Raw genomic sequence first — 22538 nt, 5'->3', positions numbered from 1 at the left:
ATTATGAAGACTGGGCATGGGCTGTGAATTGTGATATTTTTGAGGTAACATTGAGAAAACTGTCGAGATGAACAAAAGTCTTAAGCAAGCGAGCGAGAGAGAGGGAGAGAAAGAAAAAGAGGAGGATAATGTTTTTTCTCTGCAGTGATCACTATCTGTTCAACAGAAGGGACAGATTATTTTAGTCTGGCCAATGTTAATGGAATTTTCCTTTGTTTGAGGAAAGAATTATTTCTCTTATACATTCTGCTAAGCAAACCTAAAGCCCATGGAGTAGATTGGAAAACAAAGTTAGTTGAGTACAAGAAACAAACAATGGAGCTGTGTGCTTGTAGTTTTGGACTTGGTCAAACATATTTTGGGGTTCCTCTCTCCTTTACACCTCCTGAATTATAGCTACTCCTTGATTTCTTTTGGCATCTTCTATAATGAGGACAGAAGCAAAAATGAATTTAATCTTCAAATTCCTTCTTACCGACTGGTAACTGCTGTTCCCTCTTAGTTGCTGGGAGACTCCACTCACACCAATTAACAGTGCTACTGCATAGCTTCCACTTGCAGAAGCAGCTGCTGGGCATGGACCTTCCAGGTCCACACAGCAACGGGAAAGAGTAAAGCGAACTGCAGATGCTGAAGAGTCACTGGACTCTCAGCGTTAACTCTCCTTTCTCTGCACAGATGTGACCAAACCTGCTGGGTTTCTTCAGCAATTTCCAGTTTTGTAAGCAGAGAGAAAACTGCTTGTGACTCTTGAAACTCATTCTCGAGAGGATCAACAATTGCAGAAACTTTCCTTCAACATTTTTCCATACCTCTCATCGTCTAATTTCTTTCCATTGATTAATCTTTCAGTCATTTTCTGCCATTCTTCACATTCCTTCTATCTCCTGCAGAGCCAATCCCATTGTCCCAGGGGCCCAAAGGCCTGTCGACTGGACCAGATTTCCAATTGTGCATTCATCTGTACTTTGTTCCTATTTCTGCACTCACGTGCATGTGGCACTGGGAAGCAATCTTCTGATTACTACTTTATATCTGTTTTCTGTTGCTCTACCTGCTTATTTCCCTTTGAGGTAGTGGTTACCCATTCCCTATCTTCCTGCTTGCCCCCTAATTTAGTGTGATCAACTCCATCAGGTGGTATTCATGTAGTTCTCCAACTCACCAATGCCCCTCAATGACTGTCGCTACTGCTTGATCTTTGAAACCCAGAAGTCAAGCCTGTTCATCTTGTATCAGAGATAATGGGAACTGCAGATGCTGGAGAATCCAAGATAATAAAGTGTGAAGCTGGATGAACACAGCAGGCCAAGCAGCATCTCAGGAGCACAAAAGCTGATGTTTCGGGCCTGGACCCTTCATCAGAGAGGGGGATGGGGGTGAGGGTTCTGGAATAAACAGGGAGAGAGGGGGAGGCGGACCGAAGATGGAGAGTAAAGAAGATAGGTGGAGAGGAGAGGATAGGTGGGGAGGTAGGGAGGGGACAGGTCAGTCCAGGGAAGACAGACAGGTCAAGGAGGTGGGATGAGGTTAGTAGGTAGGAAATGGAGGTACGGCTTGGGGTGGGAGGAAGGGATGGGTGAGAGGAAGAACAGGTTAGGGAGGCAGAGACAGGCTGGGCTGGTTTTGGGATGCAGTGGGGGGAGGGGAAAAACTGGGCTGGTTTTGGGATGCAGTGGGGAAAGGGGAGATTTTGAAGCTGGTGAAGTCCACATTGATAACATTGGGCTGCAGGGTTCCCAAGCGGAATATGAGTTGCTGTTCCTGCAACCTTCGGGTGGCATCAGTGTGGCACTGCAGGAGGCCCATGATGGACATGTCATCTAAAGAATGGGAGGGGGGAGTTGAAATGGTTCAAGACTGGGAGGTGCAGTTGTTTATTGCGAACCGAGCGGAGGTATTCTGCAAAGTGGTCCCCAAGCCTCCGCTTGGTTTCCCCAATGTAGAGGTAGCCACACCGGGTACAATGGATACAGTATACCACATTGGCAGATGTGCAGGTGAACCTCTGCTTAATGTGGAAAGTCATCTTGGGGCCTGGGATAGGGGTGAGGGAGGAGGTGTGGGGGCAAGTGTAGCATTTCCTGCGGTTGCAGGGGAAGGTGCCGGGTGTGGTGGGGTTGGAGGGCAGTGGGGAGCGAACAAGGGAGTCATGGAGAGAGTGGTCTCTCCAGAAGGCAGGCAAGGGTGGGGATGGAAAAATGTCTTGCGTGGTGGGGTCGGATTGTAAATGACGGAAGTGTCGGAGGATGATGCGTTGTATCCGGAGGTTGGTGGGGTGGTGTGTGAGAACGAGGGGGATCATCTTTGGGCGGTTGTGGTGCCGCAACCTCTCCACCCCTCTCACCCACTCCAACCTCTTCCCCGCAGAACGGGCAGCCCTCCTCTTCCTCCGCTCCAATCCCAACCTCACCATCAAACCCGCAGACAAGGGTGGCGCAGTGGTAGTATGGCACACTGACCTCTACATCGCCGAGGCCAAATGCCAACTCTCCAACACCACCTCCTACCGCCCCCTCGATCATGACCCCACCCCCGAGCACCAAACCATCATCTCCAATACCATTCACGACCTCATCACTTCAGGGGACCTCCCACCCACAGCCTCCAACCTTATTATTCCCCAACCCCGTTTCTATCTCCTTCCCAAAATCCACAAACCTGCCTGCCCTGGCCGAGCCATTGTCTCAGCCTGTTCCTGCCCCACCGAACTCATCTCCACCTATCTGGACTCCATTTTCTGCCCTTTGGTCCAGGAACTCCCTAACTAGGTCTGTGACACCACCCACGCCCTCCAACTCCTCCAGAACCTCCAATTCCCTGGCCCCCAACACCTCATTTTCACCATGGACGTTCAGTCCCTGTACACCTGTATTCCGCATGCAGATGGCCTCAAGGCCCTCCGCTTCTTCCTATCCCTCAGGCCCGACCAGTCCCCCTCCACCGACACCCTCATCCGCTTAGCCGAACTCGTCCTCACCCTCAACAACTTCTCTTTCGATTCCTCCCACTTCCTACAGACAAAGGGGGTGGCCATGGGCATCCGCATGGGCCCCAGCTATGCCTGCCTCTTTGTAGGTTACGTGGAACAGTCCCTCTTCCGCACCTACACAGGCCCCAAACCCCACCTCTTCCTCCGGTACATTGATGACTATCAGCGCCACCTCTTGCTCCTCAGAGGAGCTCGAACAGTTCATCCACTTCACCAACACCTTCCACCCCAACCTTCAGTTCACCTGGGCCATCTCCAGCACATCCCTCACCTTCCTGGACTTCTCAGTCTCCATCTCAGGCAACCAGCTTGTAACTGATGTCCATTTCAAGCCCACCGACTCCCACAGCTACCTAGAATACACCTCCTCCCACCCACCCTCCTGCAAAAATTCCATCCCCTATTCCCAATTCCTCCACCTCCGCCGCATCTGCTCCCTGGAAAGCAGGATGAACAGCAGTGAAGGCAAAGAAATGGAATTGGAGATGACATGAGTACAGAAGCATCACCTTCCTGCCCTTACATTTTATGCCTCAGCTATTCAAGGCAAGCATCCCTTTTTCTGAAGAAGGCTGCCAACCCAAAATGTCAGTTTTCCTGTTCCTGTCTGGCATTTGTGTTCCTCCAGCTCCATAGTGTGTTATCTCTGACTCCAGCATCTGCAGTTCTTGCTATCTCAAGCATCCTTCATTCCTCCTTAACCTTTTATCTACCTGTTCTGAAAACTCAAGGGATCAGTGGACATGCACACCAAGGGCCATTCAGCATACATTCCCTTGCCTTGTTTATTTTCACCAAGTGCATAACCTCACACCGATGTGGACTGAATTCCATTCGCCAAAGATCAGACCAACTGACAAACACGTCTGTATCCTCCTTTAATTTCAAGCTATCCTCCTCACTATTTACCGCTGAACGAATTTTTGTGTGAACCCTACTATATTCAAGTCCAACTTGTTTAAATATCCTGCAAACAGTAAGGGCTCCAAGAGTGTTTCCTTTGGAACCCCAGTGGAAGCAGGCTTCCAGTCACAAAACTTTCATCCATCACCTGTTCCCACCACTCAATTCGAATTCAAATCGCCAAATTCCCATGGATTTTTACCTTTGTTAACATCATGCATGGGAGACTAATATCAAAAAACCTTGCTGAAGTCCAAGTAGGGCCACGCAAATGAGTTGCCCTCATCTCCACATCCAACAACCTCTTCAAAAACATTCAATTTAAGTTGGTCAAGCATAATTTCCCTGAAATAAAACCATGCTGACTAGTCTTGATTAATCCTTGCCTCGTTAACATTAATTCTGCCCCTTAGAATTGCTTCCAACAGTTTCCCTACCACTGAGGTTAGACTGACTGGCCTGCAGCTTCCTAGCTTCTTCCTTGTTCTCTTCTTAAAGAACTATTCCACATTGTCAGTCTCCCAGTTCTGACATCTCTCCTATGGCCAGGGAGGAATTGAAACTTCTTGCCAGCACCCCTGCTATTTCCTCTTAAGCTTCACTCAACAGCCTGGGGTACATTTCATCCAGCCCTGGAAATTTATCTTTTTTTTTGCCTGTCATACCATGCAGAATGTCCTCGTTGTCTGTGCTAACTTCTTTCTGTATATCACTGTTCCTTTCTCTCATGAGCACCGACAAAAGTATTCATTTAAAACCCTACTACATCTTCAGGCTTCACTTATAAATTACCAACGTGACTCTTATCCTTTTGTCTTAAATGTACTGGTAAATTAATTTAGGATTTCTCTTCATTTTACCTGCCATTAAACTTTATGCTCCTTTCCAGCTCTCGTTTTTCTTTTTAAATTTCCCATTGCACATCTGTACTGCTCTAATACTTTTGCTGTTTGAGCCCTTGGTTTCTGACATCAACCCCTCTTTTTCTCTTTATTCAATCATGTATATCCCTTGTTGATCAGGATTCTCCAGATTTGTTGGTCACACCTTTGTCTTTATTCGATAATGTTGGTTCTGTACGTACCCTATTTCCTGCTTGAATGCGTCCCACTCCTTTGCCACAGATTTACCACAGCTCAGATGGGGATAAAATGGAAAACTGTAGTTTGCCGTGTCCTCCACGGGATGAGGGGGTGATGCAGCTTCCCCTGCAATGAATCCATCTATTGCTGAAGACCGAGATAACAAGGTGTAGAGCTGGATGAACGCAGCAGGCGAAGCAGCATCAGAGGACCAGGAAGGCTGACGTTTCGGGCCTAGACCCTTCTTCAGAATTCAGAAATTGCTGAAGACCACTGAGTTATCCCATATCCAACAGTGCTTCCTGTGACACAGTCACAATCCCTGCAATGCTTCAGAATACAACGCGCCTTCCCTGTATCCTTGCAAAGCCTAATCATTCCTTCTGACAACACTTCCAATGCTGTGGCCTGAGAAGTGCAGATCTCTTCTCTCCATTGCTTTTGACAATGAACAGTAATTTGACAAGTAGATTGGCCATTGCCCACCTCACAGTTTTAAATGTTGTGTACATGATTTTGGAGAACCCCCAGATATAGGACAGATATTTCCCTCCTGCAGCTTGTAGATACATGACAGATTCTACCAATGTTCCCAATCAGGGTCATATGGTGGTAAGAGAGTGCCAGTTGGATATTCCAGGGCCTGGCTCCTCCTAAAGACCTGACTGTCAATTTCACTGCTCAAAGATTCATCTGTATTGCCTTGACTGCAGTCACCAGGTTATAGGTGCTTGATTCCTTGACAGATGAGCCAATTTCTAGTTATCCACTTCATTGACCACCAATTGAAATACAGCACATCTTTTTGTTGGCCAAAAACACTCCACACCTTTCACACTGGATAACTTTTTCCAGTGTTAATGGAACCATAAGACGATCACAGAACAGCACAAGGGAACATGTATTTACTAAAGTGTGTGGATTATTTCCACCAGTTGAACAGCTGAACCATCAACATGTCCTCAGGCAGTTTGTTTTGTCCTTGGCCTTTCAGCATAATTTAGCGCATACCTGACATTTGTAGCTGGGAAAAAATAATCATGCGAACAGGCACACACTGCTGACTTTGGAGATTTTGTCAGGCATGCCCTTGTGGCTTTGACCCCAGAATATCTTGGCTTGCTGAGAGTGTACACACTCACACACCTTGCCCTGACATGCTCAAGGCAATGGGAGTCACGGACATGAGGTAAATGGAGGGGCAGACACCTTAGGAACATTCCAAGATAAAGCTCTGAAGGTGCTTTTCTGCTAGGCTTCCTGCGGACACTGTAATGTCTCCTTGAAAAGATGGGATCCTTGGAGGGAGTTTAATGTGCCTTCTGCACCTATTATCTTGCCATCCATCATCTGCACTCATAACTACTGTGTAGGTCCAAGTGCACATTCAGCATGACTGAATATTCTGCTGAACCTGGGTCTTTCAAGTGAAAACTGACCTTTTCTTTGAGGTGGCCAAGTGCTCACATGCCAGTGTCACCATCGTGATGAGAATTTGGACAGATCCTTCAATTTTCTTTTCCATTGGGAGCAGAGGTAGGTCATTCAGCCCATCAAGTTTGATCCATCACTGATTGAGATCATGGCTGATCTTATAATCCTCAACTTGATTTTCCTGTGTTTTCCCAATAACCTATATTCTCCTCATTAAAAATAAGCCTCACAACTTGAACTCTGCAGCCTTCTGCACCAAAGACCTCCACAGATTCACAATCGTCTCAGAGGAGAAATCCGCCCTCTTAAATGGGAGACCCCATTCTCTGAGATTATGTCCTCCATTCCAGGCTCTTCCCACAAAAGGAGAAATAATCTCTTTGCAACTGCATTGTTGAGCTCCCTGAGAATCTTGCCTATTTCAATCAGATTCCCTTCATTCTTATAAGTTCTAAAGAGAACAGGCCCAATCTACCCAACCTCTCCTCATAAGACAGTCCCTCCACATACAGGGTCAACGTCCTGACTGTTCCATGGACTGCCAATCTATCTTTGCTTAGATAAGGGGATCAAAACTGTGCCACTATTCCAGCTCTGGTCTAACTAGTGCCTTGTACAGTTTCAGCAAGCTGTTCCTACATTTTTCTTTACTCAATTCTCTTTAAAATAAAGGCAAACAGCACATTTCCTTCCCTACTACCCACTGAGCTTGGGATTTTAGTGTTTTGTGATTTATGCTCAAGGACCCAAAAACCCTCTGTTCTGAGGCTTTCTGCAGTTTTTCTCCATTTAAGTAATATTCAGCTTTTCTGTTCTTCCGGCCAAAGAACATAACCTCGCATTTTCCCACACTACATTCCATCTGCCAAGTTTGTGCCCAATCGCTTAAACTGCGTATATCCCTGAACAGATTCCTTGTGTTACCACGAGCCTTCCCACCTATTTCATGTTATCCCCAAATCTGGCCACAGTACATTCACATTACTCATCCAATCATTGACATATTTTGAAAATAATCATGGCCCCAGCTCTAATCTCTGTGGCACACCATTCATTATAGGTTGCCATCCTGAAAATGGACCTTTATTCCAACTCTATGTCTTCTCTCAGTAAGCACCACCAATCCATACTATGATAGTGCCTCCAATACCATATGCTCCCGTCCTTATGAGTATCTTACCAAACGCCTTCTGAGAATTCAAACATATCATAGCCACTTTTCCTTCATCTAGCTGGCTGACTACCTCCCTAAAGAACAGTAATAGGTTTGTCAGGCACAATTTCTCCTTCTGAGAAAAGGTCACTAGATCCAAAACATTAGCTCCGACTTCTTTTCACAGAAGCTGCCAGAACTGTTCACCCTTCCCAGCAGCTTTTGTTCTTGTTTATGATTTCTCCTTCACTGAGCCATGCTATTCTTCCTTGAACATATAACATGTTGTCAAAGGCAGGCACATAGCTCCATGGGTACCTGCATGGGCCCAAGCTATGCCTCCCTCTTTGTAGGTTATACGGAATAATCCCTCTTCCATACCTACACTGGCCGTAAACCCCACCTCTTCCTCTGTTACATTGATGATTGTATCTGCGCTGCCTCGTGCTCCCACGAGGAGCTCAAACTGTTCATCCACTTCACCAACACCTTCCACCCCCGCGTTAAGTTCACCTGGACCATCTCTAACACATACCTTACCTTCCTGGACCTCTCTGTCTCCATCTCGGGCAACCAGCTAGAAACTGATGTCCATTTCATGCCCACCGACTCCCACAGCTACCTAGAATACAGCTCCTCCCACCCACCTTCCTGCAAAAATTCCTACCCCTATTTCCAAGTCCTTCGATTCCGCCGCATCTGCTCCCAGGATGAGGCATTCCACTCCTGTACATCCCAGATGTCCTCATTTTTCAAGGACCACAACCTCCTCAACGGTGTCTCCTGCATTTCCCGCAACTCATCCCTCACACCCCGTCCCTGCAACAAGCACCAAAAGAGAATCCCCCTCAGCCTCACAAACTACCCCACCAACCTCCAGAACAACACCTCATTTTCCGATGCTTCCGCCATCTACAATCCGACCCCACCACCCAAGACATTTTTCCATCCATACCCTTACCTGCCTTCCGGCGGGACCACTCTTTCCGTGATTCTCTTGTCCACTCCACACTCCCTTCCAGCCCCACCACACCCGGCACCTTCCCCTGCAACTGCAGGAAGTGCTACACCTACCCTCACACCTCCTCCCTCACCCACATCCCAGGCCCCAAGATGACTTTCCACATCAAGCAAATGTTCACCTGCACATCTGTCAATGTAGTATACTGCATCCGCTGTACCCGTTGTGGCCTCCTCTACAATTGGGGAAACCAAATGGAGACTTGGGGATTGCTTTGCAGAACACCTCCGCTCGGTTCGCAATAGACAACTGCACCTTCCAGTCACCAACCATTTCAATTCCCCCTCCCATTCTTTAGATGACATGTCCATCATGGGTCTCCTGCAGTGCCACAATGATGCCACCCGAAGGTTGCAGGAGCAGCAACTCTCATTCCGCTTGGGGACTCTGCAGCCCAATGGTATCAATGTGGATTTCACAAGCTTCAAAATCTCCCCTCCCCCCACTGCATCCCAAAACCAGCCCAGCTCGTCCCACCTCCAGCCCCACCCCCATTTCCTACCTACTAACCTCACACGCTTGACCTGTCCGTCGTCCCCGAACTGACCTATCCCCTCCCTAACTCCCCACCTACACTCAACTCTACAGGCTCCATCCCCACCTCTTTAACTTGTCTGTCTCCTCTCCACCTATCTTCTCCTCGATCCATCTGCGATCCGCCTCCCCCTCTCTCCCTATTTATTTCAGAACTCTCTCCCTCTCCCCCTTTACTCATGAAGGGTCTAGGACTGAAACGTCAAATCTTGTGCTCCCCCAACGCTGCTTGGTCTGCTGTGTTCATCCAGCTCCACACTTTGTCCTCTCCAATTTCTCCAGCATCTGCAGTTCCCATTGTCTCTGATACACTTTTTACATTGGCACTTTTCCAATCCTCTGGGACTTTGCTCGAATCGGAGGACACTTGGAAGAGTACAACCAGTGAATCCACTATCTCTTCTACTATTTCTTTTAATACATTAGGATGTATTTCATCAGATCCATCTCTCTCTTCAGAAGGCTTCCTATCTTTTATTCCCTCTGTGTGATAGTTCTTGTACTTTTCTCCCCCCTCACTATTTGCCCTTGATTATTTTGTATCTTTTGCATCCTAACAGTTTCTTCTCATATAAAGACTAATGCAAAGTAGATATTCAATTCTGCTGCCATTTCCTGGTTCTCCATTGTTATCTCTTCTAACGAAAGGTCACTGGATGCAAAGTGTTAACTCTGTTTTTCTCTCAACAAGTACTGCCAGACCTTGTGAGCTTTTTCCAGCAATTTCTGTTTAAGTTTCTGATTTCCAGTATCTGTAGTTCTTTCAGTTTTTGCACTTCTTCAGCCTCATTCTCAAAACGGCCTTTGTTAACAGAGGTTTCTCTGTTTCTTTTTGTCAATTTAATGAAGCTCATGCTTTCTGTCTTGACATTGCTTGCAGGTTTTCCCTCAAAACTTAGCATTTCCCTTTTTTTTTGTTTTGGTCATCTTTTGTTGAGAATTCAACTAAGATCCTGCAAAAGCTGCTCTGAATCCATGAAAGCAGTGTATCAGTTTGAAGTTCCCACCACTGTAATGGAATTATTCTTTGCTGCATGCAGGCTTGCTACCTGTACCCTTATTCTGCACTGACAAAGTTTGCCAGGATGGAGAATGGAGTCAGGAATCCTGGAAGCAGTTTCTCCATTTCGAACAACATGAAAATCTAGTCCTGGATATACCTGGACTCCAAATATTGGCTACTCGAGCAGCCAAACATAGGGACACCTGAGGCATACGGCAGAGAGAAAAAAAAAATCAATCATTTGTATTTCTTTACTGGTGAACATGACAAAATCTTTTTAAGTGTGTGATTGGAGAAAATGAATTGCTCCATTATATTTATACATTTTGACTTTGTTAAAATTGGAGAAGGGGCAGTGCACTGAAAGATCTATGTGGAACATGGTACAAATTCTGACAAAAAGTAGCTGAAAATTACTTTACAAAAAGTATGTAATACAGTCAAGTAGATTTCCATCCACCCACGAATGTGTCATTAAGGCTAAAGTCTTTGCCACTTCACATTTGTTGTTGGACAAGTCGTTTCCATGTATCTGACTATTTCAATGAATGAAGATGCAATTGGTTTCACAAAATTGGATGTAGAAAAGCAACAGATGAAAATAACTCAGTGCTTCAGCTCACTTAATCCCAAAACCATGGCATTTGTGAAGAGAAGATGTTTTAACTCAAAGGGTCTCTTTCTTTCAACTGAAGCGTTTTAGACTTCTTTACTATGGTACATGCAGCACAGCAATACAATTATACAATTCTTGTCACATTATTGACTGAAGAAAATCCTAAATGGAATTCAAGAACAATTTACTTAGCCTCAGGAAAACTACTTCATAATTGTGCAGCAGCAGATTCCACATCTGTTCTCGCACAAACTTGCTCAGCAAACAATACCATGCATTTAAAACAGTTTTCGTAGCAAGCTATTCCTTACGATTCTGTGAAAATTACCCACTCCTTCAATTCTACAAAAGGGTAATGATACTGCTGTCCAGGAATGAGGTTTTTTCAAGTGAATAAAGATTTAAATGTTCCAGTAATAGAGTCATTGAGGTCTGGAGCAAAGACAAAGGCTGTTAAGCCCATCATGTCCACACAGTTCCAAAACAATACATGAACTATTTGAATTCCATTTTCCAGCACTTGGCCCATCACCTTCCATGCTTTAGCAATACAATTTGTGTTTTAAATCGTAGAAGGAAATCATGACCATACAGTAAATTAAACAGTTATAGAATCACCTACGTACATCTATTATTCACAAATAATAGTTTTCATTTAGTTTGATGTGTGCATAAGAAAACATTGATAATTTCTCACGTTACCTGAACAATTTAGTGACATGAGACAGTAAATTCCAAATATGTAAGAAATAAAGGCATCATATGATGCACATTCTTGTAGTGTTAAAATATTACCATTGTTCCATGAATAAAGTGGGACTTGGACATATTAGATTACTACTCAAAGATGGAGAACATTGCCTGGATAAACATTTTGAATATTCAGACATAGATTCCTTAATTGGCTGTGTTTCTGCAAACATTTTCTAATGCAAATACTTGCTTAAAGAAGTATGGAAATTTGTTAGGATGTGGTTCAAAGAACATCAAACAAATCCTCTCTCAATCTGAGACATGACGTTGTAAAGCAGCCCATTTTAGAGATATTTTAACAGATCACCATTTGATAAGATAAATCTGCATTTCTTGAACACTTCAGGTAATTCCAACTAAATCTGCTCAAGAACAAATCAAATGTAAGTCCAGCTTTTCTTCATTTTAGAAAGTGAAGGAAGCAGCATTGTTCACAGTAAATATGATGGATATTTTGCCATGTACAGATCAAAAGTATTAATGAGATATTTTACCTGCAAGGCAGCCAATGAATGATTGTAGTAACAGCAGTTTCCATAGCAACATCATCTTCAATTCCCAAGGGTAAACAAGCCTCTCATACAATCAGCAGTTAATAGACGACTTCCTTTTCAAAGTACAATCTTTAATCTGTGGGGAAAAACCAAATTTGAAAAAGAATTAAGAGCGAAATCTTGTGCTCTGCCTACCATCAGAATGCACCAAATGACAATAGTATTTGTTTGGCTGATCTAGAAAAAATAATTGATTTAGTGATTAATAAATCATGCAATTATGAAAACAGGTTGAATAATCAAGAGCAGTCTCCAAACTGGATGTGAAAGAAGTTGTTCTGCTTGTCTTGTAAACACAAAACCCTGTACACGCATAGAGGGCAAAAGCTCAACAACTGAGCAATGTACAATAAAGGAATGCCCCAAAGCAAAAAAGCTCAAGATATATTGTGCAGCGCTCAGTGAGACAATTTGCTTCATTTACAGTGCTTCAACCAGTTCACAGCTATAGGAAATGCTGACCACTCAAAAATCATAAAAAAGGTCTCAAGTGACTGACCTTGGGCTATTAATAATTCATTTCAAAAAGAAAATGTCATTGTTTTCACCTCAAATATATATTGCTTCAGTTGTTACAGCTAAATAAACCTGGAAATGCTCTGACCGATTTTCTATCTATCTGTTTCTATTGAGCAGTTGGGTGGTACAGTGTGTCAGTTCTCCTTAAGTTTTAAACAAATCACTATTAATGAAGCATGCTTCACATATGTACAGCAGCAGTCATGCCTTTCATCACCCGACATGACCAGATAGTCGTAATATTGTAAAAAGAAGCTGCAAAGCACAATCAATTGCAAAGCATTTCCAAAATAATTTGAAGAAGGAGGACAACTTTGAAGTCGAAAAGGATTCATGTGAACTTGACAATATTTACTTTGCTGTATTTCTGCAGAGAAGTGTGGTTACTTTTGGCAAGAGTGAATTTTGACAGGTCTTTGGCAAACGAATTTCGATGTATCATTGAGGACAGCTGTGCAAGACAAATATTACAATCAAAACTGGAGCTTCCAAGATTAATAACTTACAATTCCATTGGTGCTCATTCAGTTCCTTCATTGCGAGAACTAGTGATGACATTGAGACAAAATTTGGACCAAGTCTGGCTACAGGCTTAGCAACATTTTCTGACAGAAGGAGAGAAAATTAGAAATGAAGCAGGAGGAAAACAAAACTTTAAGAAGTGACTTTTGTTGATATGGCTTATAACATTGTGTCTGCAAAAAATTATGAAGGGTGATTTTCTTTGTCTGGTCCCTTTTCAGAACTTGAAATCAGTACAAATACTTTGTGCTGATGGTAACTCCCAACTAACCTCTTCGGCTTTAACCTTTTTAGTCATTCCTAATTATTGTGTCAGCAGACAAGGTTGGGTACATTTAATTTTTAAAAATAAATGTATTAGAATTATATGAGCTTTCTCATTTTAACAAAGTATGTTATTGAGCATGCATCATATGAATTTGAAATAGATCTGTATTTTCCACAAGCTCAAAATATTATTATTTTGTCCAGAATTTAAATGGAAATGTGAACTACATTTCATCAGTTTGAAAGTGGTGTTGCATTTCCTGTTTTCTGGACTAGTCCAATTAAATTCAAAGAAATTGTTCCAGGCTCTTTTTTAAAAAGATACAATGAATAATTATGCAGAATTTAAGTGCTGTTCATTGTTCAAACACTATCTGATCTCAGATTTTACATTTTCAAATTGTGCCAATCTCACTTGATTAATGTTAGGTGTTCATGCAAAAGTGAAGTGATCCACTCAGAAAATAACATTGGCATACTAACACCCAATTACTTCCTAACTTGATGAAATATTTTCATTATGACCACTAACTTCTCCATGAAAACTGATAGTTAATTTATTAAATAGCTTTTGAGTATCTTGACCATTTTAATCTCTGGAAGCAGTAAACTGCACATGCTATGAAATATTAACTGAGCAGATTCACATTACATCAGGCCTTTAGAGTCATGGCAGGTTAAATCAGAAAAAAAAAACTCAGCTTTATCCTGAACATGTGATCAATTTTTTTTATGAAACAAAAAATAATGATTCAGCAGATGGTCGCAATATGAACAGCAACAATTGAATTTTATTGTTGACACAGCATGTGCACATTGCATTGAAGGAAAATATCTCAGGTTTATTTTACCAGTTGACACAACCAAGGTGCACAAAGTTGTCCATGAGAACTTTTTTTTAAAACTGCGACTGTCAACCAAAATATCCAAACTCAAGACTCAGTTAATAATTTGCATCTGCAGTGCTGTGACACCAGTTGAACAATGTGGTTCATTTACGAATGCATCTGATTAATGATTGATGAAAGAGCATGAAATACATAAATTTTCATTATGTACTTGTCCATTTACACTTCTTTGGCTGAGTTTGTTTTGAACTATCAGCAAGAACCATTTTTTGCCTATTTCTTAGGATGAATGGTATAAAATCCAATTACTGGACCATGCACATTGCGTGTTTCTTCATTTTGTCGATTTTGCCAAGTTAAAACAAATTATTTAACATATTGTTCACTTCGTATAATAGCTTTCTACAGAGACAATCATGGTGCTATTAATATGGTAATTATACACTTTTTCATACAAATCTTTCATTGTGGCATTATTCACTCTGAGTACAATACAGTATAACCCGAATGTAGAAGCGGTGTAGATAAAGTGTATCTGTTCTTACTGTTCATTCTAATTGGTTCAGTCATGATCAATACCATGCAGCTTAATCATTGTACAGTTGAAACCGAATCATAAAATATATCAATCACCAGAAACAAAACTTTCTACATTAAAAGACTGCATTCATGTACAGTTTCTCCACACTCAAAGTAGATTACAGTTATCACAATATCATAAAGGTTAAGTGTAAATTATTACTAAAAAATAAATGAAAATCAGTGCATTCAAAAACTATGACATCATTATTCCATCCACACAGAATGGTATTTACAGCCATTGACTTAACTAATGCTTTGATTTCTTTTTTCATAAATGCAGCATCCATTTAAAGCTAGCTATGCTGAGGCTGCTCTTTGACTACTCACAACAGCAATATAATAAAGGCCAGAGTCCAAATGAAGGCAGCTTTGTGAATATGTTTACTGTCTGGTTGTTGAGAGTTTTTCTCTTCAGTCATTCCACAGAAAAATAATTCAGAATCTCTTCACAATCACCCTAGTAACACATTAGCATATCAACAGAAGGTACACCAGTGCATTTCAGTACATACTGAGCAACAAGCCCATGGGAACTAGCTTTTCGTTTAAATGTATATTTGCCAGGAGCTCGGCCATTGCTCACGTTTTGAATATCATTGACTGCATTTAATGCAGATACTTCCATCAATATGTAAACAATGTAGAGACGTTACTTTTGTTTGCATTCTCCACAGACATTATTAGACAAAAAAAATCGACTTTTCCATTTACTTCTGATTTGTCTTTCCTTTCGAAATGACGTTTTTCGCTCAGTTTAACCATACACTCCTTCCCCTTCCCAGTTGGCAAGTCATGGGACTTATCTTTAACTTGCTCAGCACTAGTATCATCTTGGGAACATAGTACATGGACCCAATAACCAGAACATAGATTTCAAGTAACAAGTACAGGAGAGTAATCAAAAGCAAGAACCATGGCACTGTTTCACTGGTAAAACAGTATTTTATGATCTCAGTTGATGGCAATACTGGACATGCCAGATTCCAGAATGAAAGGTGGTTTGATAAACCAGTAGTTTTATTTCTGCAATTTGGTTACCATGGTGATAAGTCATTGATCACATTAACATGAGGATAATAATGTACTTTCAAGAAAGGAACACAAGTTTCTTTCACCAAAGAATAAAAGCGACATAAATGAAGATGCTTTCTTTCACCAAAGAATAAAAGCGACATAAATGAAGATGCTTAAAGTTCATGAAAGCAAACAAAAAATTCAACCCTTTTTATTCCAGAAATGACCTTTCCAGACCACACAACCACAATGAAGTAAGCACTGCTATCTTCACTGATAATCTCTGACTCAATTGACAAGATCACAAGCATTTCCTTTCATCAACTTTCTGCGTATTCACCAGATGTGGTTCTCCCCTTTGTTGACTCTTCCCAAGGCACAGGGACAAGCTGACTTACTGCCTTTTTCCTGATCTGAGGCTGCAAAAACTGCTTAAAACTTGTTACCTCTCCTGTTGCACTGAAGATTCCACAAATTAAGAACGGCACTATTGCTGCTGCACGGATCTTTACTTTGTCTCAATTCAACTCGCCCGTGGCACCTGCCGATCTGTCCCTTGTCTCATTATTCACTGGAGAACACTGGAAATCCACCCCACTATTCCCAAAGACATCATAAATATGACATTTTGATTAAACTACTTAATTGCCCAAGCTTACTTTTGTGTCAAATTCAGGTTAAAAGAATACATATAGCAGGATCTCATCATTAACAAATAAAAAGTCACTACTTATTGTAATCAAAGAGTATTTAACCAAGGGCAAGAAAGCGACATGAACTGTTAGATAACAAAGTGTAGAGCTGGATAAACACAGCAGGCCAAGCAGAATCCTAGGAGCACAAAAGCTGACGTTTCGGGCCTAGACCCTTCATCAGAAGAGGGGGAAGGGGAAGAGGGCTCTGAAATAAATAGGGAGAGAGGGAGAAGCAGATCGAGGATAGATAGAGAAGATAGGTGGAGAGGAGACAAACAAGTTAAAGAGGTGGGGATGGAGCCTGTAGAGATGAGTGTACGTGGGGAGGTAGGGAGGGGACAGGTCAGTCCATGAAGGACGGGCAGGTCAAGGGGGCGGGATGAGGTTAGTAGGAAGGAAATGGAGGTGCGGCTTGAGGTGGGAGGGGGCGATAGGCGAGAGGAAGAACAGGTTTGGGAGGCGGGGACGAGCTGGGCTGGTTTTGGGATGCAGTAGGGGGAGGGGAGATTTTGAAGCTTGTGAAATCCACATTGATACTATTGGGCTGGAGGGTTCCTGCAAACTGAAACTCTTTCAAAACTAGAATCGTTGGATATCAGGGGGAAAACTCTCTGCTGGTTTCAGTCATATCTGGAACAACGGAAAATGGTTGTTGTCAAAGATCAGTCATCTCAGCTCTGGAACATCCCTGCAGGATCCCAACCATCTCCAACTGCTTGATCAATAAACCTTTCCTCCAATTCAAGATCAGAAGTGTGGATGTTCATTTGTGATTACACAATATTCAGCACCATGCCTGACTACTGTCAGATACTAAATGAGTTCAGAAACTTGCAACCTCTATTTGCTGTAACAGGACCAAAAGAGAAGCCTTTGCAATTGTAATATTGTTCAATCGCCAACTTAAGGTCTGGTTAATTGAGCGGGTTATTCGTTGTTATTCTGTTGGTAATCTAAATGTGTATAGCATCTTTAGAAATTACCTTTCATGTGTGCCCAGTTATGAATGGGAGTATATTTCTCCAAATTTGTATGTCTGCATTTTTGGGAGGATGTGGGCTTTTATTGCACTTACTTTGGGGGAAAAAAAGACATACATCATTTTGTTTCAAAAATGAAACCCATAAGAAAGCCAGTCGAGATCTGATGTTGAACATAATCATATTCAAAACAGTACTGCTCATAAATGCACTCTATTACAGTCTGCTATTAGAACATAGAACAGTACAGGCCGACGATGTTGTGCCAACCAAGGTGAAGTTAAGGGGAAAACTGATCTGGCCCCTTCTTCCCATCCATACTCATGACCCTGTCCCAACCCGCAAAATATGTTGCTGCTCTGGGGGATTTCCTTCCATGCAATACAATTTTCACTGGTCTGTGTTAACTATGGAGGTCAATGTCACTTGATAATCACCAAAGATCAGAAAAGAAAAAGTGACTTTACGTCTCCCCGCCAACTAACCCATCCTGCTATGCAATGAGATCATGGCTGGTCGTCAAATTTGGAGTCATAGCCTTTTTATTCTCTAATTTACTGGGTTTTTTTTCTATTAAAATGCCTTTTAAACTGTACTTTTCAATATAGCACAATACTTGTGATAATTCTAACTCCTTAATGAGCACAGTTTCAGAGAATGTGAAAATTGTTTTTGATACCGAAAAATCATTGGTGAATTTCAAAGGTTAATTTTGACAAGAGCTGCTCATGAACTGACATTTTCTGGCATTTAAGTTCAGTAGGGTAATGATATTAAACAATGAATTTTACCATCATCTTCCTGCTCTAGTGGAAAGACTGACAAAGAAATTTAACTTGCTGCTCTCCATAGTTTTACAGATCAATTCCTCATTGATTATTGGTGCATTTTTTTTAAGCAGACTGCCAAGATTCTCTCGGTAACCAAAACTAGCTGTGACTGAGGTTTTGTCTCAACACATTTACCTCAGGATGTAGGTAACAACGCTCCTTCAGGCCACTGACATTACTGAAATGACGTGGATTCATCAATTGGAAGCATAATTTCAAAATTTGCAGACAATACCTAAATCAAGAAGTTCAAGGGGCTGAATGGCCGATTCACGTTCCTAAGAGTATGTGTATTTTTGAAAGTCTTCCCTCTTTTGGTGCATTCCTTCACTGCAGTGAATACGGAAGGCATTCAAAAATGCTTGGAATGGCTATGTGGTTGTCAAAACATCTTACTTACGGAGAAACGTGAACTGCTACCTTTTGGAGGTAAGGAATGTATTTTATATACTGCTTAGAAAATAAGTGCTTTCTTGTAGTAAAATATGGGGTGCAAATCACGAAGAAGCAACACACAAGGGCAATTAAAAATAGAAAGGTTCCTTTTTGGAGGGATAGAACCGAAAAGCACAGGTGTTTCGCTGAACATGTATTAGACTTTGGTTGGTCCACACTTTGCAAATTTTGAGTAGTTGTAGTTTTCAAATTAGCATGAGCATAGAGGTCAGTTGATATGGTGGAACATAGATATATTGGAATGACATCAATGACATTTTTGCTCAACGTTGAGTATTTGGTCCCCTCAATAACGCTCAGTCGGGGCATCTTCTGCTAGGGGCTTTAGGGTATTTCCAAATGCTGGGCCAGGGCATTGCGATCTGTATGGTGTCCTGCTATTTCTTGAAATTCCAACTGCATCATCTGTGCTCCATTTTAGAAAGAAGCAGAAATTATCTTATCCACACCCTTCCTCCTTTCCAGCTAAGACCATGGGAAGCATTAGCATTGAAAATTTTCAGTGCAAGGGTACGGTTCTGCTGATTTTGATTGGCTATTATTCCCAATGCGTTGCAGTCCAGAAGCTCAATCAATGTACTTTAGCGAATCTGATAACCTCTTGGAAAGCCATACTTTCTATGCAATAAAACCTAACCTTCTACAAAGATGCAACCAGACCTGATGAGCATTTCCAAGAATTCTCATTTATATTGAAGCAAAAGTAACCTCTTTTGCAAGCTTTCCAAAAAGCAATCAGACTTTCTTAATCCCCTGCAGCGATGAGCTCAGCACCAGCTGTTTGAGATCTGAATCGGTACAATATTAAAGAGGAATTGAACAAAAAGAATCAAAGTATTAGTTTATGGAAACAAACAATTTGCTGGAGATGGGGGATAAGCATTGCCAAGGTACTAAAATGATCATTTTAAAACCAAGTGATTTATAAAGACGACCAAGTAACAAGTGTCATGCAGCACAACTAATAAAAGATTTTTGCCTTGCCACTCAAGAGGCCAATCTTGTGAGATCCAAAATAGGTCCCACATCATTGAGAAAGGTAATGCAACAATACCATGGCTATGAGAGGTGTAATTTGTGTTTTTTTTTTAAATGAAAAAAAGGTGGAGACAGAGGTGCTAAGTGGTCTGCTTCAAGTCTATCAAGTAAACAGTTTGAAGGGTGTTATTTTTTTTTCTCCCCCTCTTTGCTGGATCTATTCTCTCTCTGCCTTTCTGATGTCTTCAACTGTAATTCAAACTGTTTCATTTCCTTTTCTCCTCCTTCTTCCTTTAATTCAAACTGCTTCATTTGCAATTGATTTTTCACCATTTCTAAAGGTTCCGATGGCAGTTCTGGCAGTTATAAACGTCAGACTATTGCTGTAATTGCTCCCATTTTCACACAGGCAAAGACAACCCAACTCCAGCTCATCTGGCAATTCCAAAAGCTTTGCCTTGCTTACTTTCTCTGAAACTCCCAAAGCGACTTCTTCTACCACAGCAAAGTCTCGGTGACCAAAAGAGCCATGACAACACAAGGCAAACCCTACTTCAACCAAATGAATGCAACACCTGAAAAAAAAGAGAACACCAACATTCACCACTCACTCTCCAAAACCAATAATTCTAAAACCAATGCAGTTTGTGTCCCAGATGATCGACCAGAACAACCCCATTCAAAATGTATTCACAGGGTAGCTTAAACATCAACTTTTTATTTTTAAAGGCAGGTGTAATGTGTTTTGATCAGTCAAGCAAAACAGGCTTGAAATACAAAGAGAAACGAACCGAAATAAATCTTCCAAAAGAGCAAAATTTTAACAGAGTAACAAAGGATTTAACTGCTAAACAGTAAGTATTGCAATGTAATAGCATCCTATAAACACATCCTTGGCAAAGGCAAATTCAGTAAAATAGATTGTCACACATACTGTTCTGTCCTCCAGCATTAAAGAACATCAAGAGAATATTCTGACACAGAGCGCGAGAGAGCGCGAGAGCGCGAGAGAGACATAGGGAAATCTCAAGCATTTTGCTGCAGCAGGGGCAGATGAAAAGCAGCTTCCAAACCCCAACAGCTACTGAAAGTTAAAATAAAGCCCTGATTCTGTGGGAGCTTGGCCCTCCCTATTCAGGTTGCTTCTATCGTCCCAAGTTAAAAGAAAAACAAGGCCTCACAAGCTGGTTCTTTTATTGGATTCAGATAGACAGTTTGGTACCACTGTCTTAAAACCTCTCCTCCAAAACAAGGACAAAATACACCTCTTGAAGCCATAGAATTGTCACATCATCTCACAGAACCATTACAGTCCTGTTATAAGTTTAAAAACTCAAGGTCACTATGGTATTTTGACACTTCTTTGATTTAGTTAACCATTTTATCCTGCTCCTCTGGCATGATATAAATAAATGATGAGAATGTGGGGGAATGATAAGTTTATCGATTCCCCTGCACTTTCTATACTCCATAAGGCCTGACTCCATAAGGCATCATAAATATGGCCTTTTCATTAAACTACTTAATTGCCCAAGCTTACTTTAGTGTCAAATTCAGGGGTTTAAAAAAATTATATATAGCAGAATCTCATTATTAACAAATAAAAAGTCACTACTTATTGTAATCAAAAAGTATTTAACCAATGGCAAGAAAGTAACATGAACTGCTAATTTATATTTATAACTTAACCCACTCCTTTAACATTCCAGAGACAAACAGATAAACAAAGAGACAAAACACAACACGTATTATAGATGTTGAAGGATTGAAAAAGTTAGTACAGTTCTGGCACCGGTCTGGACGACAGGTGTCAATGAGTTATTTTCCTTCCGTTCTCTTCAATGTCTTTTGACTCTATGGCAAGGATACAATGTTGTATGTATTCTGATCCCTAGTCTTTCGTTCACTGATGAGGAATTCAGCCTGTTTCATTGGAGGTGCTTTTTATCTTTTCTTGCTTCAAATCCATAAATTTACAGAGAAGGCCATTTGCAAGAAAACGGCGAGGGAGACCAGCTTCTCTTTCAACCAATAAGTTGTGACCGCCTCCTTGATCGAATACAACCTGTCCATCTTCTCTCCCACCTATCCGCTGCCTACTTCACTGACCAATCCCCACCACTACCCATTTGCACTCACCCAACACCATCCCACCTACCTTCTCCAGCCCCACCCCTCCTCTCTCTATTTAATTTGGAGGTCGCTTCCCCCTCCCACATTTCTGAAGAAGGGTCCTGACCCGAAACATCAGCTTTCCTGCTCCTCTGAAGCTGCCTGACCCGCTGCGTTCCTCCAACTCCACACCTTGTTATCTCTGATCCTCAGTGTCGGCAGTTCTTACTATCTCACTTCCTATGTTCATGTGCTGAAGAATCAGAGTCCCTCTTGGCAAATTCTGCACTTGCATCTTCCTCCTGAGCGAAGACAGATATGAAGCACACATTTAACACCCTGCCAATTTCCTCCAGCCCCAAGAACAGATTGTCCCCTTGGTCCCAAATGGATCTTATATTTTCCCTGGTTATTCTCTTCCATGTAACATATTTTTGAATATCTTGTGATTTGCCCTAATTTTAACTATAGCTACTTTCTCATGCTCCCTGTTTGCTCTCCTAATTGCTTTCTTAAGATTCCCCCTGCACTTTCCATACTCCATAATGCCTCAGTTGATTTGTTTCCTTTGCACTTCTTGAACATTTGTAGACATCCAGGGTACTCAGGGCTTGTTCCTTCTAAATTTCATCCCAAAGGGACTATGTTGGGTCTGTACTCTCGACAATTCAATCCTTTCTCCTATGACTA

The 22538-nt window shown here is 41.8% G+C and overlaps 1 protein-coding gene across 12 annotated transcripts in view; it reads right to left on the bottom strand.

Moving 5' to 3' along the window:
* LOC125460282 (contactin-4-like) overlaps window positions 1–22538 on the bottom strand; it is a 2333145-nt gene that overhangs the window by 1232978 nt on the left and 1077629 nt on the right. For 9 of the 12 annotated variants that reach the window (XM_048547566.2, XM_048547564.2, XM_048547580.2 and 6 more), the window contains one exon: window positions 11986–12121. In XM_048547566.2, the coding sequence (XP_048403523.2) occupies window positions 11986–12040 (55 nt within the window). In that variant the 5' untranslated portion in view covers window positions 12041–12121. Of the gene's footprint in view, window positions 1–11985; window positions 12122–12593; window positions 12614–13070; window positions 13089–15110; window positions 15185–22538 lie in introns of those variants that run through there. The other 3 variants (XM_048547573.2, XM_048547576.2, XM_048547575.2) reach the window with 3 other exon arrangements.

This window comes from Stegostoma tigrinum, chromosome 11 (assembly GCF_030684315.1).
Source record: "Stegostoma tigrinum isolate sSteTig4 chromosome 11, sSteTig4.hap1, whole genome shotgun sequence".
In the NCBI taxonomy this organism is placed as follows: Eukaryota; Metazoa; Chordata; class Chondrichthyes; order Orectolobiformes; family Stegostomatidae; genus Stegostoma; species Stegostoma tigrinum.
This window is presented reverse-complemented; position numbering and strand designations above follow the sequence as displayed.